This window comes from Phacochoerus africanus, chromosome 8, assembly GCF_016906955.1.
Source record: "Phacochoerus africanus isolate WHEZ1 chromosome 8, ROS_Pafr_v1, whole genome shotgun sequence".
In the NCBI taxonomy this organism is placed as follows: domain Eukaryota; kingdom Metazoa; phylum Chordata; class Mammalia; order Artiodactyla; family Suidae; genus Phacochoerus; species Phacochoerus africanus.
In genome coordinates this window covers 47,295,761-47,322,415 of record NC_062551.1, presented here as the reverse complement: position 1 = coordinate 47,322,415, position 26,655 = coordinate 47,295,761, and the positions used below count along the sequence as shown (strand labels likewise).

Below are 26,655 nucleotides of genomic sequence, written 5' to 3'. Positions count from 1 at the left end.
TAACAACATTAATTCACAAAGATGGGATTCTTTCTGTTCATCTGAGTCTTCTTTCTTTTCTTTTAGCCGTGTTTTATAGTTTTCAGGTCAAGTCTTTTTCCTTCTTGTATAAATTTGTTCTTCAATATTTTATTCTTTTCATTGTAAATAGGAAATTTGGGGGGGCATGCCCATGGCCAGGGATTGAACCCATACCACAGCAGTGATCTGAGCCACTGCAGTGATGCCAGGTCCTTAACCCACTGAGCCACCAGGGAACTCCCTGAGCTTCTGTTTCTACATCTACGAAAGGGGATAGTGATAGAATTTTTCTGACAGAACATCATGAAGATGACTTGCTAACGCAAGAAAGGGGATCTGCTATGAACCGAATGTGTTCCCCAGAAGTTCCTATGTTGAAAACTAACTCCCAGTGTACTGGTGTCAGGTGTCAAGAGGTGGGACCTTTGGGAAGTAATTAGGTTGCAAGGGCAGAGCCCTTATAATTGAGGTGAATGCCCTTATAAAGGAGAGCCCAGAGTTCCCTGGTGGCTGAGCAGGTTAAGGATATGGCATCACTGTGGGGGCTCAGGTTTGGTCCCTCACCCAGGAACTTCCACGTGCGGGAAAAAAAAAAAAAAACCAAGCCCCTCACTCCTTCCACCTCATGAGGACAGAGCAAAAAGATAGTCATCTAGGAATCGGGTTCTCACCAGACACTGAATCTGCCAGCACCTTGATCTTGGACGTGCCGGTCTCCAGAATGGTGAGAAGTACATTTCTACTGTTTGTAAGCCACCCAGTCTACAGTCTTCCATTACAGCAGCCTGAATGGACGGACAGGTCAAAAACGGGACATTATGTCATCGCATTTGTTGAGAGATAAGTCTGTACCACCGACTGTGCACACAGCTTGACCACTGCTGACCTCTCTCCTGAGCCCCAGGCCTGAGGTTCTAGGCTCCTCTAGATATCTCTCAGATGTCCCTCACCCACCATGACCCCAAATGGCCTTAGTGTCTCCCCTGAACCTACTTTTTCTCCTGGGTCCTCACCTCAGAAACAGCCTCCTGTCCCCCAGTTCCCAGGGCAGAGGGCCGGGCCTTTTCATAAAGGTCCCCCTCACTCCTTCTCCTTCTGCGGCCTGCCAGCTTCACAGCCTGGTCACTAGGTCCCCTGCACTCTCTTCCGCCTGCCCCTTTTCCTCCCCACACTGTCCCCTCCTGCCCAGGTCTCAGGTTGACTGCCTAAGTCCTGAGCCATCCTCCATAGGGCAGTCAAGGCATCTTTCTTTCTTTTTCTTTCTTTCTTTTTAGGGCCACACCCATGGCATATGGAGGTTCCCAGGCCAGGTGTTGAATCAGAGCTACAGCTGCCGGCCTACACCACAGCCACAGCAACATGGGATCCAAGCTGCGTCTGCGACCTACACCACAGCTCACGGCAACGCTGGATCCTTAACCCACCAAGCGAGGCCAGGGATCAAACCCGCAACCTTATGGTTCCTAGTCAGATTCATTTCTGCTGCATCATGATGGGAACGCCTCTTTTTCCCCTTCTTAATATACATTTCCTTACGTGAACTGTGCTTCCCCACACATGAGCAAGAGATTAGGGAGGGATTGACTACCCTCAGCTCCAGGGGTGGGCTCTGAAACCCTTAAGGTCCCATCTCACTGGCAATGTGAGTAGTCAAGTAGTGAGCCTGGGACCCAACCCCATCCAATCAGAGTGACTGACAGGACTTTTGGCTAGGGATGTTGGACTCTCCAGCCCCCTTTTCCTCTGGACAATGACATGTGGATGTGCAGCCTCATAATGTGAGGGGGGCTGACCTGAGATCAGAGACCACCCTCAGAGGAGGACAAAGCAAAGAACACTACAAAGAAATGGAGCCAGAATTCCATGGACATTGAGGGTTTCTGGATCAAACTGTACCTGAAGCTTATATATTAACAAAGTCCATAAATTACCATTTCCACGTGGATCACTGAGTGAAATTTTTGCTAACTGCAATTGCAGTAAAAATTCTTAAGGAATTCCTTCTTTTTTTTTTTTTGCCTTTTCTTGAGCCACTCCCACGGCATATAGAGGTTCCCAGGCTAGGGGTCTAATCGGAGCTGCAGCCACCAACCTACGCCGAAGTCAAAGCAACACGGGATCCGAGCTGCATCTGCGGCCTACACCACAGCTCCCGGCAATGCCGGATCCTTAACCCACTGAGCAAGGCCAGGGAGCGAAGCTGCAACCTCATGGTTCCTAGTCAGGTTCGTTAACCACTGCGCCATGACGGGAACTCCAGGAATCCCTTCTTAAGTTAGATGCTAGACAGGTGTTGACATTCAAAAAAAATTTTTTTTTTCATTTTTAGGCCCGTACCATGGCATATGGAAGTTCCTAGACTAGCCACAGCAATGCAGGATCCAAGCTTTGTCTGTGACCTACACCACAGCCCACGGCACCACCAAATCCTTAACCCACTGAGCAAGGCCAGGGATCAAACCCTCAACCTCATGATTACTAGTCGGATTCATTTCTGCTGAGCCACAGTGGGAACTCCGACATTCAAAATATTTAACAACTGGAGTTCCCATTGTGGATCAGCAGTAACAAACCTGACTAGTATCCATGAGGCCTTGGGTTCAATCCCTGGCCTCACTCAGTGGCTTAAGGATCTGGCTTTGCTGTGTGACCCGTGGTGTGGGTCACAGACGTGGCTCAGATCTGGCATCACTGCGGCTGTGGTGTAGGCTGGCAGCTGCAGCTCTGATTCGACTCCTAGCCTGGGAACTTACGTATGCCACAGATGTGGCCCTAAAAAGACAGAAAACAAAACAAAACCCCCCAAATATTTAACAACTGGTGTTAAACCCGGGCACTGAACAAACAGAACACACTGCAGGCCATAACAATGGAACAGACCTGGGTCATGGAGCAGCCTACTGGGCTGCAGACAGGTCAGGGGTACCCTGGGGAGGGGCTGAGTTGGCAGGCACACAGAGAAGCTACTATTTCCTCCAGCTTGGCACAGAAGGATTTTGATTTTTTTTTTTTTTTGGTCTTTTTGCTATTTCTTGGGCTGCTCCCGAGGCATATGGAGATTCCCAGGCTAGGGGTCCAATCGGAGCTGTGGTCACCGGCCTACGCCAGAGACACAGCAAAGCGGGATCCGAGCCGCGTCTGCAACCTACACCACAGCTCACGGCAACGCCGGATCGTTAACCTACTGAGCAAGGGCAGGGATTGAACCCACAACCTCATGGTTCCTAGTCGGATTCGTTAACCACTGCGCCACGACGGGAACTCCGGATTTTGATATTTTAATAACCTATGTGGCTGGGTGGTACAAATGAACTGAATATGAGTCCTTACAAAGGACCCACAGCCGGTGCTGAAATGAGAAGTGAGAATTCAAGTAAAACAGGAAAACCCGCCTGGGATGACTGACAGGTTGCATGTGCAATAGGGCCCAGGAAATGAGGGTGGCGTTGGGGTCGGGTGGGAGGCTCAGGTCTGCGACTTCCCTGTGGTTTCCTCGGCTTCAGCCTTGCTCTCGGCCACCCTCTTGGAGAGGATGTCGGAGCTGCCTCTGAAGCTACTCCCAGATTTGGTTAAGGATGTTTTGTTGAAGGCCCTGGTGTTGGACGGGATGCTGTAGATGTAGGAGGATTCCGAGGCCATAATGTTGTTGATCTTCCAGCGAAAGAAGTTGCAGGTCTTCACCATGAAAGGCAACAGGAGGCAGAAGATGATGTAGAGGCTCACCAGGCCCACAAACACGCTGGTTGACACCTGCAGGCACCACAGGACAGGCAGGGGTGGGCAGACTTGGTGGGGGGGGAGCCCCATCCACCCAGCAGGGCAGCCCCAGGGCAACCACTCACCATGAGGATTAAGAAGGCCCGCTTGGCACTGAGGGGCAGCCCGTGGATGTGCAGCAGGAAGGTGAGCTGATAGTCGCAGTATGTGCTCTTGTCCACCCCTCTGGTGGGGGATGGGGTTCAGGACTGGGGGAGGAGGCGGGCATCTCCCCCACCCCCTGACACTGCCCCCTCATCCCGCCTGGGCCACATGTCTGGCTCACCTATTGCTCACCAACACCTTGAAAAAGAATTCGGGGGCGAAGATGCTGTGGGGAATGGTGTCATGGCATGGGGAGTTCTCCAGACACAGCCACCTGGGGGCCCAAGTTCAGGCACTGGTGGTACACATCATGCCTGGCTCATACCAATCCTGACCTTTCCCTCCACCCCACAAACTCGGGGTGAGCACTAACTAGGGGCAATCTCACACCTTCCTCCCTGATAAACTCCTTCACTCATTCAGCCAGTGAGGCTGACTGGACCCCTGCTAAGTGACCACTGTTCGTTTACACATTCATTTCCGCCTGTCTTTACTTCTCCAGCTGTCAGTTCCTCTGCTGCTAGGCATTCGCCTGGATTATGGGTTGTATACCTATGATGTGGCAGCTCCTCATTTACTCCTTGCTGCCTTCATCCTACAAATGGAGCTGGAGCAGCTACTGGGTGCAAAGTCACATCTTCATTCATTCGTTCCTTTATTCAGGTATGCAGTAAATGCAGGTTAAATACTGACTAGGTGCAAGCTGGCTACTTTGTTCATTCATTCATTTCCTTCATTTGTTCATGGCATCATTTTCTTCCTCTCGTTGAATCAAAAATAGTGATTGAGGTCTACGCTTACTCCTTCACTGTCTTATTTCATTCATTAATACCTCCATTCAAATGTCAATAAATGTTGTAAATCGACTATTCTTCAATAAAACTCCAAAAAACGAAAACGATGTCAATTAATGCTTACCATGAATGCATTAATTGGTTCACTGTCTCATTTAACGAATACTGTGTGGTCTATTCTGGACCTGGACATACAGGGGAGACCCCATAGGAGACAGTGACAGCTCGGAGGGGTTGGGGGGGAAGGGGGAAAGTACCTGAGGACATGAGGTCCAGCTGTCCCATCTGGGACAGTCAGGAAAGTCCCCCTGGATAAAGTGGCATCTGAACTAAGGCCTGGAGAGTGAGAGGGACCAGCCCTGTACACAGAGGGTCCAACTTGTGTGAAGGTCAGCCTCATTTGAGGAACAGACAAACCGTCAAGGGAGCTTGAGGATCAAGAGCGCTCCCAGAGCCGGAAGGGATGGACAGGCTGGACAGGTTGTGGGCAGGTGGGGGTGAAGGGGAGCTGCCGTCCTCTCGGACACTTACTCGATGCCTAAGCTGTGGTGGGACATGATGTTGAAGGCCGAGTCCTCGGTGGTCGTTGAGTTCCTCGTGGTCCAGATGAGGCTGCCAGTCCTGGGCACCAAGGGGAAACCTCAGTGGGGGCGGGGCAGCGTGAGCAAGAGGAGGGAGGAGGGAGGAGGGAGGAGGGAAGACGTGGGTGGGCGGGGCCGAGGTTATGGGCGGGGCCTGAGACACCAAAGTGGGCGGGGCTTGCAGCCTGCATTAGCTCTGTGGCTGGGAAGCTGGGAGGGCCCTCCAAGGGGAGAAAGGCGGATTATGGGCCAGGTGCCACGGGGTTTACTTGTCCAGGGGGCTGTTGAAGCGGTAGATATCCTCCTCGCTGTAGTCCTTGATGGTGTCCAGGGTGGGCCCACCGCCCACCACCTTCAGCACGTAGCTGTGCGGGGCAGAGGTGCACGTGGGCCGTCCGGCGTCCTGCAGCACCTCTACCACCCACCTCACTCCCCCACCAGCTGCCCCTATCCCACTCCCATCAGCCGCTGGCTCGACCAAGATTTTACCTGCCCTGAAAACTGCCCGAATCTCCCGTCACCAAATCTTGGATCAAGAAGAACGGGTAGAAGACTGTGGGATGGGAAGGGTTGAGGCCGGGAGGAGGAGAGATTAGCTTGGGAAGTGGAAGCCCGAGAGGGGGAGGAAGGAGAGGTGAGAAGATGAAGCGGGGAGTTCCCGTGGAGGCGCAGCGGAAATGAATCCCACCAGGAACCATGAGGTTGCAGTTCGACCCCTGGCCTCGCTCAGTGGGTTAAGGATCCGGCGTTGCCATGAACTGTGGTGTAAGTCACAGATGCGGCTCGGCTTTCGAGTTGCTGTGGCTGTGGTGTAGGCTGGCAGCTACAGCTCCGATTAGACCCCTAGTTTGGGAACCTCCATATGCCTGGGTGCGGCCCTAAAAAGCAAAAAAAATTGGGGGTAGGGGGGAGAAAGGGATGGGTGGGGCGGTGAGCGGGCAGGGAGGAAAGGCCAGAGGAGGGCAAAGCCGTGGGGGCAGAGGTCGCGCACTGTCACGGAAGAGGAAACATGGCATCTCAGGGTCGACGTGCACGCAGTCGAAGTAATGTTTGTTCTGCAGGCGGTTGTACTCCAGTGTGTAGGTGATGTCAAAGGCCAGGCGCTTGCCTGGGGGGCAGCCGATAAGCAATGGCACCATCAGGTTGCCCTGAGTGGGAGGAGAAAAGCCTGGTTCTGGGGGCTGGGGTGGGGAGGACACCCCTCCCCCCATCACCACCATGTGCCAAGCTTACACTCACCAGAGGGCAAGGCGATTATTATTATTAAAATAATAACAACTGCAAACACTTTGGTAGCTCTTACTGCACTCAAGGCGCTGAGGGATATTCTAAGCACTTACTATATTCAGATTCATTTAATTCTCAAAACAGCCTTACATGGTATAGACTATTAAATATCTTTTTTTTTTTTCTTTCTTTTCTTTTTAGGGCCAAACCTGTGACATGAAAGTTCCGTGGCTAGGGGTTGAATTGGAGCTGCAGCTGCAGGCATAAACTACAACCAAGGCAACACTGGATCTCAGCCGCACCTGTGACTGTGACTTTTGCTGCAGCTTGTGGCAACACCAGATCCTTAACCTACTGAGCAAGGCCAGGGATGGTACCTGCATCCTCAGAGAGACAACATTGGTTTTTTAACCCGCTGAGCCACAACGCTGGTTTTTAACCTGCTGAGCCTCCAAAATCTTTTTTAGAGGTGGCAAGGTCACTTATTCATTATCCAAAGACACACAGCTGGTCAGTAGTAAAGCTAGGATTTGAACTGATATAGCTTGCTTTTGACTGGCTCCAGAACAAGACAGACAAAACCTCCAACACCTATGCCCAGGGAGCAGCCAACTCCTAGCTGGACTTTACAGAGCTGAGGCTGAGCCTGAATTCTCAAATAGGAGACCAGGGGAAGGATACATGAGGGATGTAGAGCCCAGGATGGGGGTCAGGGAACCCCCATGACATTGACTTGGGAATGATGGCTCCTAGCCCATTTCGGGGGCAGGGCCCAAGGGTTTCACCCAATTGTCAGAGGGACACGGTGTCTGGAAACTGTGGCCTGGGCTCGATGGCTGCTATGGAGAGGGGTCATGGCCAGGGATGAAGCACTTCCGGGACTGGCCTGAGACAAAGACTTTACATCTACCAGCCATTCAATCAGGGAGGCCTAATGGGCCTCTCGGATTGATTACCCACAACCGCCCTCAGTTTATGGCTCCTCACCCCTCCATGTTCAGGCTCAAAAGCCTTGGCCTCATCCTGGAAACCTCTCTCTCTCTCTCTCCCCCACAGTCCATCCAGATATCCTGTTGTCTCTAGACTTCAACACAGAGCCATGCTCGTCCCCAAACTCCAACTCCTGCCTCACTCCAGCTGCCCCTAACTTTTTTCCTCCCTCGTCTTCCTGCTCCTCCCAGGCTGTCCCCCACATTCAGCCAGAGAGACCCTGTGAACATCTGAGTCAATTCTCTGCTCAGATGGCTCCCAAGCTGCCCCTCACTCACCGTGGCCCATGAGGCCTCAGTGACCTGCCAGTCTCCTCTTCAACCTCATCTCTCTCCCAGGTCCTCCTTGCTTGCCCTGATCCAGCCACGCCTGCTCCTCACTCTCCCTTTAGTCTAACATGTGGAACACTCTTTGCCTCCAGGCTTCTCTGCATCTGCCCCTCTCGATGGCCTGCTTTCTGGCACACAACCACATGCTCGCCTCCTTCAAATCTTTGCTCAAATGTTTATTCCACAGCCAGGTCTTCCCTGAACCATCCTATGGAAAATGCTAGCCAGCCCCCTGCCCCTTGCCTGCGTCTTTCTTTCTTTCTCTCTCTCCCAGTCCTCATCGCCTCTTCACAGGATAATTTTTTTTTTAATGGACACACCTGCAGCATATGGAAGTTCCCAGGCTAGGGGTCAAATTGGAGCTGCAGCTGCCTGGTACAGCCACAGCCATGGCAACACAGGATCCGAGCCACATTTGCACCCTACACTGCACCTTGTGGCACTGTTGGATCTTTAATCCAGAGGCCAGGGATCGAACCTGAATATTCCTGGACACTATGTCAGGTTCTTAACCTGCTGAGGCACAACAGGAACTCCAGCATAGGATACCTTTTATTTGTCTTGCGTATTATTTGATTGTCTGTTCTGAATTGAATGTGTCCCCAAAAGGTATACTGAAGTCCTGATTCCCTGGCACCTGCCCATGTGATCTACTTTAGAAAAAAGTCTTTACAGATGTAATCAACCTAAGATGAAGCCACATTGGATTAGGGTGGGCCCTAATCCAAGGGCCAGTGTCCTTATAAGAGGGAAACTGGGACACAGACACATAGGAAGAATGCCTTGTGAAAATGGAGACAGAGTTCCCACTGTTGTGGCTCAGCAGAAACAAATGTGACTAATATCCATGAGGATAAAAGTTGGATCCCTGGCCTCACTCAGTGGGTCAAGGATTCGGCATTGCCAAGAGCCGTGGTGTAGGTCACAGACACGGCTCAGATCCCTCATTGCTATGGTTGTGGCGTAGGCCCACAGCTGCGGTTCTGATTCAACTCCTAGACTGGGAACCTCCATATGCTGCAGGTGTGGCTCTAAAAAAAAAAAGATATATATATATATGTGTGTATATTGGCTGAATGAATGAATAAGCTTAGGGTGCAGTGAGTGAAATCTGTTTGTGGTCTGTCCCCTTGACCCCACCCCTACTCCCCCCTGTGGGCCAGTGTCTGGAGCTGGCCTGGTGAGAGATGCCCCAAACCTTGAGCACTTATGTTCAACATATTTCTTCCTTCCTTCATCTACCATGTTTACATATTGAGAACCCACAGTTTATTCAATTAGTTCCAGTTTCCATTTTTTTCCAGGATGAGAAGCCAGAGAGTGTCTCCCAGCCTTCCAAATATACAGATCTCTTGATCTGGTGATATGGGGGAGGGGGAGAGAGGGACAAAAAGCTTGAAAGGTCCCAGCCTGAGGACACGGAGAAAGAGTCAGACTATGTCCCACCTACAGCATCACTGTTTCCTTGTACATTAAAAAAAAAAAAACATTGCCCTTTTATAAACTTAATCTTGGAGTTCCCACTGTTGCACAGCAGATTAAGGATCCAGCACTGCCACAGCTGTGGCATAGGTCACAGATTTGGCTCGGATTCAGTCCCTGGCCCGGGAACTTCTATATGCTGTGGGTGCAGCCATAAATAAATAAATAAACTGGAGTTCCCGCCGTGGCATAGTGGAAACAAATCTGACTAGGAACCATGAGGTTGGGGGTTTGATCCCTGGTCTCACTCAGTGGGTTAAGGATCCAGTGTTGCCGTGAGCTGTGGTGTAGGCTGGCAGCTATAGCTCTGATTAGTCCCCTAGCCCCTCTGTATGCCTCAAGTGCCGCCCTAAAAAAGCAATAAATAAATAAATAAATAAATAAACAAACAATAAAAACTTAATCTTTAGGTGGCTATTATAGATAGACATATACAGGGATGCACACACACACACGCATATATATAGTGAAAATTTCATTTCCATTTCAATTCTCCAACTGTCCTGCCTCTTCCCTATTCTGTGAGCAGGGAAAAACTAGGAGTACTTTCTTGACAGTTTTCCCAGAATTTCTCCATGCAAATGAAAGCAAACACAAATATATGTTCTCAGTTAACCTCTCTTAGGCTAACATTATATATATATGCTGTTCCATCCTGTTTTTTCCTCTTGAAAATAAAATACACTTTGGAGAGACCACTCCACATCAGTATGTGGAGATCTTGGGTCCTCCCCCCCCCCTTTTTTTTTTACAGCTGCATAGTTTTCCATTGCATGAATGTACCACCATTTATTTAATCCTTTCCCTATTAATGGACATTTAGTTGTCTCCAGCCTTTTGCTATAACAGTGTTTTGCCGATCAGAGTCCCAGCAGGGATCTACTGGGTCAAAACTGGAGATGTTATCAGGGTTATGAGAAAGAAGAAAATCATGCATATTGCTAAGGATAGCAGGAACCGGTTATTGGGCTGAGGTGAGTCTCTCCTCCCTGCATTTGACCCTGAATATCACCTGAAACCCTAGGTGTTGGGGGCTGTTACAAGCCCCTTTTAGAAACTGCTTTGGATCATGCCAATTCAAGAGGGAGAAGCACCAGAGCATGTCTCCTGGAGAGTGGGAGGGAAGAGGTTGAGAACACTGCCTCCCTTATTAGCTTTCAGGATTACTCTGAGCAGATATCTGCACCTCTCTGAGGCTCAGTGTCTGCCTCTGTGCAAAGGGGATACTGCATGTGTAAGGAAGTGAAAAACCCAACACACGTGAGCAGGCAGATGAAGAGCAAGGTGAGAAGGAAGGGCCAAGCTGGCCCACCTGCTGCCTTTGTGCCAACTGGGAAAAAAAGCTCCGTGTTGCAGATGCCATATTTCCCCCTATAGAGAAGTATCTGAAGGAACATACAAGCTTTTGTGGATTATATACAGAGCAGCCCTTTTTGAAAACATGAATGGATGAAAGGAGTGAGTGGGTGGCTGGGCAGGCTAATGACCGGAAACGAATGAGAAGGAAATTAGGAAGGCATTCATGGGATTCCCAGGAGGTGTCCTAGGCTTCACCCTGCTGAGACTCAACCCAACCCCTTCCCTCCCAGCACAGGGCCCGGTACACCAAGTCCAATACTTGCATGCGAGGCCCCTGGTGCGTGTTCTGGAAGCAGTGCCCGGAAGAGCCCACCACCTGTGAATAGGAGCCGGTGATGATGGCGGATCCACGGGCGCAGTCCTTCCCCTCATCTGCGTCCTCCCCTCCAGGCTCGGACCTCACCTTGATGAGCATGGAGGTCTTCATGAGGTGATGTCCGCTAATGCCCTGGTCGAAGCAAGTCCTTTTATCACTGAGCGTAACCTGAGGGTGGGGGCAGAAATGAAACGACCTCAGGCGGGCAGGAGGACCCAGGGACCTTTCAAATAGCCGTGGTTTTCCAGTAGGCCCACTGTCCCAGTAGTTCTGCCCCCATGTTGGCACCCCTTCTCCACCTGGTCTCACCCAGAAAAGCACCGAGTTACGATTAATAAGGTCCTTTTGCTTCACCACCGCCTCGATGCAGGCGGGGTCGGCCAGCACCACAGCCAGGCCCACCTGACTCCCCGGCTGAGACGAAGCGCCTGCTTGGAGCAGAGATGGGGGTTAAGGGCCTCCGGCCGGACCCTATAGAAGCCCCGCCCCCAGGCTCCACCCGGCCCCGCCCACAGACTGCTCTGCGCCTCCAAGTCGAACGAGTGCCCCCTGGCGGTCAGGAAGACAGAGAAACTGTAGATGGTGCCCTTGTCCAGGAAGATGCGCTCTGGCAGCTCGTTCTCCGCCTTGAGGTCGTAGATCTTTTCGTAGCTGGCCATGTCAATGTGCACATTGCCTGCGCTCTGCCAGTTGCTGGCCAGGTAAAAGTAGTAATCCTGGGGGACGGGTTGCAGGACAAAGTCAAGGCCCGCGCGGGGTACAGCGAGGGAGGATCCGGGCTCGGCCCTCCCTCTCACTGGCAACTCCCTCCACGCACCTGGTCCTGCTTCTTGTTCTTCCACCAGCGCCAGGTGGGGTCGTGCACCGGGTCCGCGTAGGGCTGCAGGAACAGCCAACCCCGTGAGGTGGGCCAAGGGGCGTGCCCAGGCAGACGTCATCCCTGCACCCCTTCCTAGCCTCAGACCCCGATACAAAGCGAAAGATACATACTCTGGCCCGTCCCCAAGCCCGGCTTTCACCCGGACGGCCACACCCCCAAAGCCGTCTCGGCTGAGCCGTCCTCGATCCCCTCCCCAGCCCCCCTAAGCCTCAGGCGCATGGTGGCGGCTCTGCTCTGCTCCACCCTCCGCGGCCGATCTCCCAGCCACCGGGCCTTGCTCGCTCCGCCTCTGCAGTCCCGCCTCAGACAAGACCCGGCCCGGCCTGCCCTGCCGGCTTCAGTCGCCCACCTTGTCGTACATGGAGTGCAGCCAGAGCAGGTAGTAGACGAGGCCCTGATAGACAGCGAGCGAGTTATTGTTGTGGAAGCCTGAGGGCTCCAAGATGCGCGGCGGCTGCGCCCTGTAACGCTCCTGGCGCGTGTAGATCTGCGGGTTGGGCAGGTCCAGCAGGCGCATCACGGTGAAGGGGCAGAAGTTGGCGAAGGAGAGCGTCAGGTGGCTCCTGAGTAGTGGGAGTGAAGGTCCGCAGCTGACTCTTCCATGCCCTGGCACCAGGAGCCTCCGCAGACCTGTTTCCACCTCTGCCTGCCGACTACCCAGGGCCAAGCCGGCCCTGACCTTCCTCCTCAGCCTCAGCCCCTGAACATATTCTGCTGGACGCCCTAGGTCCCTGGACTTCATCCTAGACTCACCCCACCCCTCCATGGTACTCAACCTGCTAAGTGTCTTTCCACCTCTCCCCTCCCCCAGCCGCCTCCCTGGGCTCCTCTGCAGGTGAGCAGAAGGATCATTAGTGAACCCAGTAAAACCTGACCTAGTAGCCCCTCCCCTTAGCCCCATCCTGGTTCCCAGGTCTCTCAAGATAAAGTTCAAGTTCCTTTGTTTTTTTAGGGCCGCGCCTGCGGCATGTGGAGGTTCCAGGCTAGGGGTCGAATCAAAGCTATAGCCGCTGGCCTAGACCACAGCCACAGCAGCGCTGGATCTGAGCTGCATCTGTGACCTACACCACAGCTCATGGCAATGCCGGATCCTTAACCCACTGAGCGAGGCCAGGGATCAAACCTGCATCCTCATGGATGCTAGTCAGGTTCTTTTCTGTTGAGCCCCAATGGGAACTAATCCCTCTCAGTTCTTGATCACCCAATATCTCCTTTCCTCCCCCAGGCCTTTGCACATGTGCCCCCCCAACACCCTTCTTCATGCCACCATCTGGCCAATTCCTCCTCCCCCTCAGGTCAAAGCTCATGAACCTCTTCCTCCCTGATGCACCTTTGCCCCCAGGCTCGGTCAGACCCTCCCTTGAGCCCTGAGGTTGTGGTTGGGGACGGCTTGGTCTCCCCCCTAATGGGGATTTCACCTGGGCAGTGCCTAAGGCTCTCTGACTGCTGCTGTGATCCCATATCTTCTCACCCTTGCTGCTCCAAGAGGTAGTGGTTGCCGAGCTGCTGGTACATCAGGAGCTGCTCCACAGGCACAAGCCTCTTGACAAGCCTGCCCTGCTGCTTGTCGATAAGGTACACTAGCTGCAGAGGGAAGGTAGGGGCCACAGGAGCTGGTATCCGCCATCCTGCAGCTCTCCTGCGTCTCCCCCGCAGCCCCCCACCTGGCACCTGGTAGAGTTTGCTGTCATCGTAGAAGAGGGTGATCATGGTCTCATTGGGGGCGTAGAGAGAGGACTGCTGCATCAGCCGAAGGCTAAGGTACAGCTCCCAGCCCTTGGACGGGAATAGCTTGTATACCTGGTAGCTGCCCTCCAGGAGGTACCAGATCTGGGGGTGCGACAGCCCGTGTGAGGACCACAGGCCCTCTGACCCCTCCCTCACCATCCCTTTCCCTGAGGGGTGAGGCTGGGGTGCTCGCCTCCACCTGGGACCAGGTGAGCCATCGCTCTGCTCCCAGCCTCTCACCGCAGTAAATTTCTTCACTGTTTCAGTCGGCCTGAGTGTCTATTACTTGCAATGCACCCATTCCTAATATACACACCTGCTAAAGGCCAGGGTCCTGAGGGATGACCTCCTTTTCCCCTTTCACTTTTTGCACCCTATAGGGCCTCATCATCCCTTTGGCCTCAGTTTCCCATCTCTGCACTGAGGCCCACCCTCTCACCCTGCCTCCAACACACTTGGCTCTGGACCTGACCTCCTTCGCCCGGAAGATCCCCTCCGGTCTCCAGCATGGCCCCCCTCCACGTGGTGTTCTCTATGAAGCCCTCCCTGACACTCCTCCCAGATGGGGTCTGAACTTCCATCAGTTCCGTTTTGCCCATGGCAGCTCTGGCTACTCTGAGTGACATTTGAACTGACAATGTCAACTGACATTTGAACTGACAATGGAGAAGAGTCTATCTTCCCAACTGGATTCTAACCCCATGAGCGGTAGGGCCCAGGGCTGACTCGGCCACCACAATGTCCCCAGCACTGGGTCAGGCATACAGTAAGTGCTCAATATTTATGAACTGAACTGCAGGATGGAATGAAAGAGGGTCCCCTCTGGAAATCACATCAAGACTCTAAGCACAGGACTTTCACTTTGCTGAGCGGCTTTGGAAGACACTTGTTTTTGTTGTTGTTGTTGTTGTTTTTGTCTTTTTAGGGCCGCACCTGTGACATATGGAAGTTCCCAGGCTGGGGGTTGAAACAGAGCTGCAGCTGCAGGCCTATACCACAGCCACAGCAATGCCGGATCCTAGCCTCATTAGCAACGTACACCACAGCTCACGGCAACAGCGGATCCTTAACCCATTGAGCGGGGCCAGGGATCAAACCCTCGTTCTCATGGATACTAGTCGGGTGGTTATCCCTGAGCCATGATAGGAACTTTGACACTTATCCTTTTTGAGATTGAGGCTTCTCAGATGTAAATGGAGCTTTTCTTTCTTTTTTTTTTTTTTCTTTTTAGGGCTGCAATAATTGCGGCATATGGAAGTTCCCAGGCTAGGGGTTAGTTTGGAGCTGCAGCAATGCCAGATCCCAGTCGCATCTATGACCCACGTCATAGCTTGTAGCAATGTGTGAGGCCAGGGATTGAACCCACATCCTCACAGAGACTAGTCAGGTTCTTAACCTGCTGAGTCACAGTGGGAGCTCCCTGTAAATGGAGCTTCTGTTGCCCTTCCCCAGGGCCCCTGAGGACATTACCTCCCCTGGGTCCCTTTAACCTGACAGGGGAAAAAAAGAGACCCCTGGGACTTAGGGGTGGGCAGAGAGGAAGTGAGGAGAAGGACAGGGCAGCCCACCTCCTCGGTCTCTGTGACGATAGCTATGTCCCCATGGAATGAGTTGACCAGGTACTTGATAGACAGCTCCTTGGGGAAGTCACCCAGGTAGATGTAGTTTTCTTTGTTATAGCTGCAGGGACAGAGGAGGGAGGTAGCGGACAAGGCCCCGGGGGGATATCTTCTTTCCCAACTAGGCCCAACATGACTCATTCTCTATTAGCCTTGTGAGAAATGTGCAAAGGAAACCTGGACTCTAGCTTCTGCAACCTCCCTGCCTCCCACTCCCAACCCTCTGGCTGCCCATCTGTAAACAGGAGCATTTGACCAAACTGAAAGTTTGTCAACAGCCCATAGAGTTGACTTGGGGGCCCTAGGTTGTTTGTTTAGGTTTTTTTTGTTTGTTTGTTTGTTTGCTTTTTAGGCCCTCAGCAGCAGCATATGAAAGTTCCCAGTCTAGAGGTCCAATCGGAGCTGCAGCTGCAGGCCACAGCCACAGCCACGCAGGATCTGACCTGCCTCTATAGCCTACACTACAGCTCAGGGCAATGCGGGATACTTAACCCACTGAGCAAGGCCAGGGATTGAACTCACATCCTCATAGATACTAGTCAGGTTCGATACCACTGAGCCACAACGGGAACTCCTGTGCTTAGGTTTTTTTGTTTTTTTGTTTTTTTTTTTGTCTTTTTGCTATTTCTTTGGGCCGCTCTCGCGGCATATGGAGGTTCCCAGGCTAGGGGTTGAATCGGAGCTGTAGCCACTGGCCTACGCCAGAGCCACAGCAACTCGGGATCCGAGCCACGTCTGCAACCTACACCACAGCTCACGGCAACGCCGGATCGTTAACCCACTGAGCAAGGGCAGGGACCGAACCCGCAACCTCATGGTTTCCAGTCAGATTCGTTAACCACTGCGCCACGACAGGAACTCCAGTTTTTTTGGGTTTTTTTCCTTCTTTTTTTTGGCCGCCCGACACCCTGTGGAGTTCCCAAGCCAGGCATCAGATCTGAGCTGCAGTTGAGACCTAAGCCCACCTAAGCCACACCTGTGGCTATGCCAGGATGGGATCAAACCTGCGTCCCAGGGCTCCCAAGATGCCATTGACCCTGTTGCGCCACAGTGGGAACTCCTCCCCTAGGTTTTTGACAGATGAAAAACATCTTACCATTTTCCCAGGTGGTGCCCTTCTATTGCTCACATGGGTTGGGTCCTTAACCAGGTTTCATTTAAGAGAGGGCTCCCAGCTTTAAAACACTAGCTTCGCCCATTCTGTCCCACCCCAGCCCATGTTTTCCCCAGCACTGTCCTGACGATTTCCGGACTTGGGCATCCTCTGAAAACTTAGTGACTTCAGAAAGGACACCATCCTAGTGGGGCTGGGGAGGCCAAATCTACCAGCTCTCTACCTCTGCAGGAGGAAGTTGCCCCAGATGAACAGCAGGTTGTTATACTCGTTGTAGGACATGCCTTTGGGAACCATCGGGACGTTGGTGTAAGATTCTGTCCCTAGGATCATCAGGAACTCCAGGCCTCGAGCTGGCAGGGGCAGAGGCAGAGTGGACACAGCAATGAGGTGGGGTCACCTGGACCCCTCCTGCCCCCCCCCCCACTTTTTCAGGTCCCCCTGCCTTCCCCTCTTACCGTCAGGGATGAATTCCGGGATGGTGTAGAGGATGACCAGGTAATCACTGACTGCAGGTGAGGAGAACACAGCAGAGTCTCCCGTGGCCCTGAGCTTCCAAGACTTGAAACCAGGCAAATCCCCAGCTCCCCAACCCCTCCCACCGCTTCCCATTGGGCTCATTCGTCCTTAGAATTTCTTTATCTTCTTTTTTTTTGGCTTTTTTAGGGCTGCACCCAAGGCATATGGAAGTTCCCAGGCCAGGGGTTTAATCAAAGCTGTAGCCGCCGGCCTATGTCACAGCCACAGCAACTTGGGATCCGAGCCACATCTGTGACCTACACCACAGTTCATGGCAACGCCAGATCCTTAACCCACTGAGCGAGGCCAGGGATGGAACCTGTGTCCTCATGGATGCTAGTCAGATTGGTTTCCGCTATGCCACGATGGGAACTCCAGTCCTTAGAATTTCTTCATGTGAATTATAAAAAGGCTCGGCCTCTGAGAGGCCTCTGAGAGGCTACAGACCTGTTAGGGCAGAAGATGTGCCTCTGACTCCTCAGCTGGGGAGCATCATGCACAGCCTATGCAACTGTACATGTACAAGAGTTCTACTCTCACTTGGAGGAAAATCAAACCAAGTCTTACAGTTGATCCTGTTGTGCCACAGTGGGAACTCCTCCCCTAGGTGTTTTTTGTTTTTTGGTTTTAATTATTTATTTATTTATTTATTTGGTCTTTTTGCCATTTCTTGGGCCGTTCCCGCGGCATATGGAGGTTCCCAGGCTAGGGGTCTAATCGGAGCTATAGCTGCCAGCCTACGCCAGAGCCACAGCAACGCCAGATCTGCGCCGCATTTGCGACCCACACCACAGCTCACGGCAACGCCGGATACTTAACCCACTGAGCAAGGCCAGGGATTGATCCCGCAACGTCATGGTTCCTAGTCGGATTCGTTAACCACTGCACCACGACGGGAACTCCTGTTTGTTTGTTTTTTGTTTTTTGTCTTTTTCTAGGGCCACACCTGAGGCATATGGAGGTTCCCAGGCTAGGGGTCTAATCGGAGCTGCAGCCACCAGCCTACGCCAGAGCCACAGCAACGCGGGATCCGAGCCGCGTCTGCAACCTACACCACAGCTCACAGCAACGCTGGATCCTTAACCCACTGAGCAAGGCCAGGGATCAAACCCACAACCTCATGGTTCCTAGTCGGATTTGTTTCCACCGAGCCACGGCAGGAACTACTCCCCTAGGTTTTTGACGGGTGAAAAGCATCATATCATTTTCGAGTCACAAGGCCCTTCTCTGTCTGGCGTCTGCTCACCTCTCCAATCTCCATCCCTCCCCTTTCCCCTCTGTTCCAGTCTCATTAACTTCCTCATACTTTCTCCAGCCCACCCAGCCCATTAAGACCACTGCCCCTTACCCAGCAGTGGCATGAGCCACATTTCCCTCCCGAGGCCGGCTGGGCACAGACCCCATAGGATGGGCCCACAGCTCACAATCTGAGCTCCTGCCCCTGCCCTCTCAGCTCCCCATGGCTCCCCAATTACCCAGGTTGTAGCTGACCACCAGGAAATACTTCCTGGAGGCGGGCTCTTCAATCTCCACCAGCAGCAGTAGATCGTAGTCACCAGCAATGAACACGGCCCAGGTTATGGAGCAGTTGACCACTGGCAGGGAGGCTGAAGGTCCAGAGCGGCCTCTGGACCCCACCCCGCTCCATGGTCTCTGTGACTGCCACACCTATCCCAGTGACCCTATACCCGTGCCCAAGAAATTTCCCACCCTTCCATGCTTCTACCCCGCCCCCAACCCCTCCAAGTCCAACACACACTCCCTTGCCTCCCCCACCTGCTGCAGACCCATCTGGGAGCTGGGTACCTCGTATCCCATTGCACACGGACTGCTGCCTGGGTAGCAACTCGAAGGACACACGGCCATCTGTGGGGCAGGGCAGGTCCATGCTCAAGTCCTTCCCACCCCGTCTAGCACCCCCATTGCACCAGCTTTCCAATTGTCCCAGGTGCACAATCCCTGGGCCTCCCTCTTAGTCCTTGGGATTCCGTGGGGCCTGTCTCCCCTAACTGGCCTTTCAGTCATTCACAATTGGCCTATGAGACTGTGTCAGCCTCTGGTCACAGCGATTGGCTCAGGACTGGCCACGTGACCCAGAATGGGCCAATAGAGCGCACCTTGGGATTTGTGCGGGAGCTAATGAGACGCTGCCTCACCCTCTCCAGGTGACTCATACTGGTGGGGGATGTGAGCCTTGAGTTCCTGAAGGCCATCTTTAACCCTCGGGAGAAGAATATCTACCTGAAAACGAAGCTGAGGAGTTCCTGTCGTGGCTCAGTGGTTAATGAATCTGACTAGGAACCATGCGGGTTCGATCCCTGGCCTTGCTCAATGGGTTAAGGATCTGGTGTTGCTTAGAGCTGTGGTGTAGGTTGCAGATGTGGCTCGGATCCCGCATTGCTGTGGCTCTGGTGTAGGCCTGTGGCTACAGCTCTGATTAGACCCCTAGCCTGGGAACCTCCATATGCTGCAGCATCAGCCCAAGAAATGGCAAAAAGACAAAAAAAAAAAAACAACAACAAAAAAAATGAAGCTGAATCACAGGCTCATAACAATACACCCTTGAATAGCACTCACCATGAGCTTAGCACTGTCTTAAGAACTTTGTATATGCCAACTTGTTTAATCTTTTATCAACACAATGAAGCAGGTACTAGTACTATCACCCCCATATTGCAAATGAGGACATGAGACCAAAAAGAGAGGCTAAGTCACCTGTCTAAAGCCACAGAAGATTTGGGTGGGTGTGCTAGAGCAGTCTCTCTCCAGAACCTGTGCTACAGTCCTTACACTATGCTACCTTCCCAAGAGATAAAGTCCTAATGATATACCCTGTGAGCCCTGGATCCAGCCATGCCTGATGCTGGATCCTGATCTTTTCACTTTTATGTCTACAATTTTTTTTTTTCTTATCTCTGCACCTGTGGCATGTGGAAGGCAATGCCAGACTTTAACTCACTGAGCAAGGCCAGGGATCAAATATGCATTCTCACAGAGACAATGTTGGGTCCTGAATCTGCTGAGCCACAAAAGGAACTCCCATTTACAAATTTTCTATGCTTAGGGAGTTCCCATCATGGCTCAGAGGAAGCGAATCTGACTAGCATCCATGAGGACACAGGTTCGATCCCTGGCCTGGGTTAAGGATCCGGTGTTGCTGTGAGCTGTGGTGTAGGTCAAAGATGCAGCTCAGATCTGGCATTGCTGTGGCTGTGGCATAGGCTGGCTGCTGCAGCTCTGATTCAACCCCTAGCCTGGGAACCTCCATATACTGTGGGTGTGGTCATAAAAAGATAAAAAAAAAATTATGCTTAGATATGATTTTTTTGACCAGGCCACAGATCAAACCCAAGCCACAGCAGTGACAACACTGACTCCTTAACCACTAGGTCACCAAGGAACACAAATGATTTTTGAATTGGGCTTCTGTCCTTTGAAACAAAACTGATCATGAAAGATGTGTAATACACTCCAAGCCCTACAAATGCATAAACCTCTGAGACTCATGAGTAGAACCTCCAGCCTGTGACCCCTCCTGAAGGAAGATGGTGAAGGGTGAATTCTGGGATCAGAATTCTTTTTTTTTTTGTCTTTTTTTGCTATTTCTTGGGCCGCTCCCACGGCATATGGAGGTTCCCAGGCTAGGGGTCCAATCGGAGCTGTAGCCACCGGCCTACGCCAGAGCCACAGCAACGTGGGATCCGAGCCGTGTCTGCAACCTACACCACAGCTCACGGCAACGCCGGATCGTTAACCCACTGAGCAAGGGCAGGGACCAAACCCGCAACCTCATGGTTCCTAGTCGGATTTGTTAACCACTGCGCCACGACGGGAACTCCTGGGATCAGAATTCTTAAAGGTGAGAGGGTACGGAGAGGTCTCTTGGGCTGCCAGAGGTCCCCAAGCTCACCTGTGATGGTTCCAAAGTGGACGTAACCTTCGTGCTTGCCCGTGGTGAGGGCCATGACGTACTCAGAGCCGTTGCTATGGAAATGCACGGGGCATAATTTCTTGACGCACTCGTTGGCCAAGATACGAACCCATCTACCTGTGAGGGCCAGGACAGATATTTGAGCCTGGCACCTGGGCACCCATCCACATTTCCCCCATCCACTGGAGTGAGTGTCCAAGGTGGTGTCTTAGGGGCCCTTGACATAAGGCCCCAGCTGCCTTTGAGAAAATCCCCCCTGCTCACACTCTGTCCATGGTGTTCAGGTTGGGCTGATCCCACACTTGCATTCCCCTGGCCAGAGGGTTGGGTTCTGAGCTGGGTGTGTGATCTCAGCTTGTAGCCACTAACAAAGAGATGTTCTTTCCTGGGGCTCCTCAAGAACTTAAAAGTCTGCAGTTGCTGGGTTGTTGCTGGGCCTATAGATGGGGCAGCTACAGTGAGCTCCTGGATCCAACTGTGCCTGAAAACAACATGTTCCTGAGTTTTTCATCTACCTAAGCCAATAAACATCCCTTTCTTTGACTTAGATCTATTTTAACTGGGTTCTTCCCACTGTCAATGTGCCCTAAGAAAGAAAGGGAGAAAAATGAAGCTGCTGGGCACATTCATTAACTAATGAAGTACTGGTTACAGTGCAATTTTCTGTGACCCTATAAGTTGACATCACTCAGTCATTTGTTTTTGCTTTTTTTTTAGGGCTGCACTGGCAGCATATGGAGGTTCCCAGGCTAGGGGTCGAAATCAGAGCTACAGCTGCCGGCCTCCACCACAGTCACAGCAACATAGGATCTGAGCCTAGTCTGCAACCTGCACCACAGCCCACGGCAACGCCGGACCCTTCACCCACTGAGTGAGGCCAGAGATCAAACCCACAACCTCACGGTTCCTGGGCAGATTCGTTTCTGCTGCGCCAGGAGGGGAACTCTGTCATCACTCTTTTATATGGAGCACGAGGGCAGGGGTGAGAAAAACATGTAAAAGATGATGCTGAATCAAAAGCCTCTCTTTTTCCTCTCTGATCAACCTCCTTCATGGCTTTGCCTCACCAACAGCCCATCTTTATTTCTCTTGCTTTCTGACTCTCCCCAACTCCCCCAGTTTCTCTCTTGGTATGCATCCTGCCCAGCATGTCTTTCGGACTCTGTGTCTGTGTCTGTGTGCGCATGTGCACCTGCACATGTGCGTGTGGGTGGGTGGGGGTGTGTCCCTCTCTGCCCCCTCCCTTCACTCCCACACCTCTCTCTGTCCTCAGTCGGTTCACACTCCTGGGAAAGTCAGGATGAAAGCCTGCCCCAGCACATGGAGGTTCGGAGGAGGCCGCAGCAGCCATGCTTCAGGAGCCAGAAGTCCCTGCAACAGCCCGCTCCCCACCCATGGCAATTCCAGTCCCAGGTGCCTCCGGTCATGGATTCACTGAGGCGCCCTCCCTGGGGCTCCGACAGGCAGGTCCCTTGCCTAGGATGCTATGGACACCCAGGTAATGTGACCTGGCCGCTGCCCCCTCACCGCTGCCATGGCTGGTCTCATGGAGTGTGGTATAGGTGCCGGTAAAATAGTAGATGAGCTGGTTCTGCCGAATGAAGAGGGTGCTCTCGGTGGCGATGGCATCATAGATGGTGGCGGTGAAGTTGGCCTGGGGACAGTAGAAGGAGCCTACCCAGCAGCTGTCAATGCTCAGCTGCAGGGGAGGAGAACCCATGGTGAGCAGGCAGCCTTGATCTCAGCCCCTGTGTCCTGCCTTGAGGAGGGGGAGGCAGCCTCTCTGACGACTGCTTGGGATGGATACAAGCAGCTGTCCTCAGGGTGCCCTCCCTGCTCACCCCATCTTGGTGGCCACACTTCCCCGACAAGCTCCCCCTGGAAGCAGGTGACCCACGCCAGAGCCAGGAGGGGCTTTCTGTGCTCCGTAGAGATGGGCAGGGCACAGTGTACTCAATGGTGCTCAGGAATCCTGGTTCCCCAGGCCAAGGTCAGGGTGGTACCCATGTGGATGCAAAGGATTCCATGTTTGACCCAAGGCACACTTTTTTGGCCTTGTGGAAGCTCCTGGGCCAGGGATCAAACCCCACACCACGGAAGTAACCTGCAGTGACAACTCAGTGTCCTTAACCACTAGGCCACCAGGGAACTCTTTTTTTTTTTTTTTTTCTTTTCAAGGACACACCTGTGGCATATGAAGTTCCCAGGCTAGGGGTTAAACTGGAGCTACAGCTACTGGCTTATGCCACAGCCACAGCAATGCGGGATCCTAGCCGCATCTGTGACCTACACCACAGCTCACAGCAATGCTGGATCCTTAACCCACTGAACGAGGCCAGAGATTGAACCCTCATCCTTGTGGATACTGGTTGGGTTCTTAACCCACTGAGACACGACGGGAATTCCAGGGAACTCTTATATATTATACTTTTGTATAGCCGGAGGAAATTGACCAGGTTAGATGATATTAAGAAAAACTGACTATGACTCGGTTAGATGATAGGAAGGAGCTATTACTAGATTTTCTGGGCATGATAATGGCATTATGGTTTTATTTCTTACAAGTCCTCTTGTGTTAGAGATACTTCCTCCAGAATTTCCCTGTGAAACAACAAAATGGTCAGAATTTTCTTTAAAATACTCGGGGGGCGGGGAATATAGTGGGGACCAAAAAAAAGGGCAACATATAAATTACTGAAGTTCACTATAGGATTCTCTCTCCTTTTTGCGTTTGACTGAAATTTTCCATTGCAAAGTAGAATTTTCCACTAACTTTTCTATTAAAAAGTAGAATTCAAAGCTAAACTTTAGGCTCTGCTGCTGAGCAAAATTTCATCAAATTAAGGAAAACATTCCTCTACCCTATTCAGCATCATAAGTGTTCTTGAAGGAGTTCCTGTCGTGGAGCAGTGGTTAACGAATCTGACTAGGAACCATGAGGTTGCAGATTTGATCCCTGGCCTGGCTCAGTGGGTTAAGGATCTGGCGTTGCCGTGAGCTGTGGTGTAGGTCGAAGACTCGGCTCGGATCCCGCCTTGCTGTGGCTGTGGTGTAGCTCGGCAGCTGTAACTCTGATTAGACCCCTAGCCTGGGAACCTCCATATGCTGCAGGTGCGGCCCTAAAAAACAATAAAACTTAAAAATTTTTTTAAATTAAAAAGCAAGAATAAGGAAGCCTAAAATGGAACTTTTCATTCCTGTGACATAGCCCCCTTCCCTGCCTCTCCAAATAGCTTCAGTAGAACCCACATTGGCCACCCATTTCCTGTGGATGTGTTTAGGTCAGGAGCATGAAAACTGAGCAAGGTCTGGAAAAACTTGGACCAGAACAGAGAGAGCTGACTCAGGACAGGGAGACGGTCTGTAAATGGAATGAGTTCAGTAGAAGCAGGAATTCAGAGCCAGAGGGAGCCGAGAGAACATTAATCCACAGTTATCTGAACCATGAATGGGGCTCTCAGCCGTGATGGGAGGAGGCTAGGCAAACTTCTGGGGCTGTTGAGGTGCACAATTGCTATCTTGGACATAATGAACAACCAGTATCTTCTCCCGCTAGCTTGAGGCAAAGCTACCCTGACTTCACTCTGAAGGAACCATCCTTTCTCTGCCTCTTGTCTCAGATGCCCTCATTTGGATATAGATGTCACGACCTGGGCTAAGCCAGCCAGCACATTCCATTCTTTTGGGACACACGACCCAAGCTGGGCTAATCAGGACCAAGCCAATAAATTTCAGGATTTTTTTTTAAGCTATTTGGGAAACAGATGCTCCCTCTCTATGCTTGGGAATTGGGGTGCTATGAATCACAAACAGAGCTAAAAGCTAGAATCCTCATTTGAGCCCTGAATCAAGCCAGACCTGAAGGCTGATGATCTGTGTCTGGGCTTTGCAGTTAGGTGCACCTACTAAATCCATTTCTCTGTTTAAATCAAACTGCAATGGACCCAAACATGTTCGTTATCCACACTGAAAGAACCTTGCTTTCAGACTTGCCTTCCCCAGTCTGGGAATAATACTGACTCACAATGCCAAATTTTAAGCCGTGGGGGCCAGATGTACATCACAGTTCAGAATTTTCCAGTGTTTGGAAGGTAAAAATAGTATGTATGTACCATTCAAACCCTCAGTGGGGTCTAGGGAAGCACCCCATATTCAAACTCCTTAATATTTCTTCAGGGCAGCATCTGAATATTCACACTAAATGGAATAAATAGGGAATAAATAGGGAGTTCCCTTGTGGCACAGGATCCAGAGTCGTCACTGGCTTGGATTGCTGCTGTGGCTCGGGTTTGATCCCTGGCCCAGGAACTTGCAACAGCCAAGGTTGCAGCAAAATACATTAATTAATTAATTAAATGAAATACATAAAGACTAAAAAAAGTAGCCTTTGCAAGCTCAATAAATGCATTTTAGCCCTAAACTTGTGCAAATGCCATTTCAAAACTTTTTGGATTTCAGACTTTCAAATGGTGGACCTATACGTAACACTAGCTTTGCCTCACACAATCCTCCTCTGTGTCTGCTTATGTCAGCCTCACATTCATTCTGTGAGGTAAATATAAATATTGTTCCCGTTTTACAGGTGGGGAATCTGAGATCCAGGGAGGTGAAGTGACTTGCCCAACATCACACAGCCAAGAAGTGGCAGAACCAGGATCTGACCCTAGGCTGTTGGGCTGCAGAGTCTTTTGTCTTTCCTTCACGCTATCTGCCTCTCATGGGGGATGGCAGGCCTTTGGGGAGCCCTTCTGAGGCCCCTGGCCCCGCCTCATTTTAGGAGCTGAGACCCAGGTCCCTTCAAGAGGCCCCCACCCACCATCCGCCGGGCATCGCTCACCTCCACAAGAAAGAAGTCCTCGAAGTTCGTGTCGGTCAGCAGGATGGCCTTCTCCTCAGGGATGCCGCCCAGGATGAGCACAGGGGCCTGGTCCACCGTGTACCACAGGGGCCTCGACGGGACGTTCACGAAGTACCGGGGTATCAGATCGAAGAGCTGCAGCGCAAGGCCGGGAGCGCTGCTCAGCACCTGCCTCGCCTCCCACGGTTCCCTCTCATTTAGGGTAAAAGCCAAAGGATGTGCGCTGATCTACCAGACCCCACACTATCGGTGCCCCTCGCCTCTCTGATCTCATCCCCACCCCTCTCCCCCGGACCACTCTCCCCCGCCTCCTCGCTGCTTCTCAGAGCCTTTGCACTGGCAGTTCTCTGTGTATGAAATGCTTTTCCGGAGTTCCCGTCTTGGAACAGTAGAAACAAATCCAACTAGGAACCATGAGGTTGCAGGTTTGGTCCCCGGCCTCGTTCAGTGGGTTAAGGAGCTGGCATTGCCTTGAGCTGTGGTGTAGGCAGCAGATGTGGCTCAGATCCCGCGTTGCTGTGGCTGTGGTGTAGCCCGGCAGCTACAGCTCCAATTGGACCCCTAGCCTGGGAACCTCCATGTGCTGAGGGTGCAGCCCTAAAAAGACAAAAAAAAAAAAAAAAAGAAGAAGAAGAAGAATATGGGTATACTCAACTGTATTTTTTTTTCTTTTTATTGCCATACCTGCAGCACATGGAGGTTCCCAGGCTAGGGGTCAAATCGGAGCTGCAGCCGCTGGCCTCTGCCATAGCCACAGCCACAGCCACACTGGATCTGAGCTGCATCTATGACCTATGCCGTGATCTTTAAGCCACTGAGTGAGGCCAGGGATTGAACCTACATCCTCATGGATATTATGGCAGGTTCTTAACTCTCTGAGCCACAGCGGGAACTCTTCAACTATATTTTAATACATTAAAAAAAACTATAATAAATAAGAAGAAGAATAAATAATATGGGTGTAGAAGTCAGACAAATTTCAAGTCTTGTTCCATATGTAGATGCCAAGAGACTGTGGGCAAATGGCTCCATCCCTTTGGGGTCTC

The 26,655-nt window shown here is 51.9% G+C and overlaps 1 protein-coding gene across 22 annotated transcripts in view; it reads right to left on the bottom strand.

Moving 5' to 3' along the window:
• Nucleotides 1-3,283: 3,283 nt before the first annotated feature.
• CATSPERG (cation channel sperm associated auxiliary subunit gamma) overlaps nt 3,284-26,655 on the bottom strand; it is a 30,898-nt gene continuing 7,526 nt past the window's right edge. For 4 of the 22 annotated variants that reach the window (XM_047789902.1, XM_047789915.1, XM_047789904.1 and 1 more), the window contains 24 exons: nt 25,589-25,744; nt 22,279-22,450; nt 20,731-20,868; nt 18,627-18,686; nt 18,296-18,427; nt 16,760-16,810; nt 16,525-16,654; nt 15,137-15,248; nt 13,512-13,670; nt 13,312-13,424; nt 12,190-12,403; nt 11,778-11,840; nt 11,478-11,676; nt 11,270-11,388; nt 11,048-11,128; nt 10,904-10,960; nt 6,694-6,861; nt 6,249-6,405; nt 5,747-5,810; nt 5,527-5,622; nt 5,208-5,297; nt 4,064-4,156; nt 3,864-3,963; nt 3,284-3,771 (listed from right to left, as the gene is read on the bottom strand). In XM_047789902.1, coding sequence (XP_047645858.1) covers nt 3,487-3,771; nt 3,864-3,963; nt 4,064-4,156; nt 5,208-5,297; nt 5,527-5,622; nt 5,747-5,810; nt 6,249-6,405; nt 6,694-6,861; nt 10,904-10,960; nt 11,048-11,128; nt 11,270-11,388; nt 11,478-11,676; nt 11,778-11,840; nt 12,190-12,403; nt 13,312-13,424; nt 13,512-13,670; nt 15,137-15,248; nt 16,525-16,654; nt 16,760-16,810; nt 18,296-18,427; nt 18,627-18,686; nt 20,731-20,868; nt 22,279-22,450; nt 25,589-25,744 — 3,009 coding nt within the window. In that variant the 3' untranslated portion in view covers nt 3,284-3,486. Of the gene's footprint in view, nt 3,772-3,863; nt 3,987-4,063; nt 4,157-5,207; nt 5,298-5,526; nt 5,623-5,746; nt 5,811-6,248; nt 6,406-6,693; nt 6,862-10,903; nt 10,961-11,047; nt 11,129-11,269; nt 11,389-11,477; nt 11,677-11,777; nt 11,841-12,189; nt 12,404-13,311; nt 13,425-13,511; nt 13,671-15,136; nt 15,249-16,524; nt 16,655-16,759; nt 16,811-18,295; nt 18,428-18,596; nt 18,687-20,730; nt 20,869-22,278; nt 22,451-25,588; nt 25,745-26,655 lie in introns of those variants that run through there. The other 18 variants (XM_047789907.1, XM_047789905.1, XM_047789903.1 and 15 more) reach the window with 18 other exon arrangements.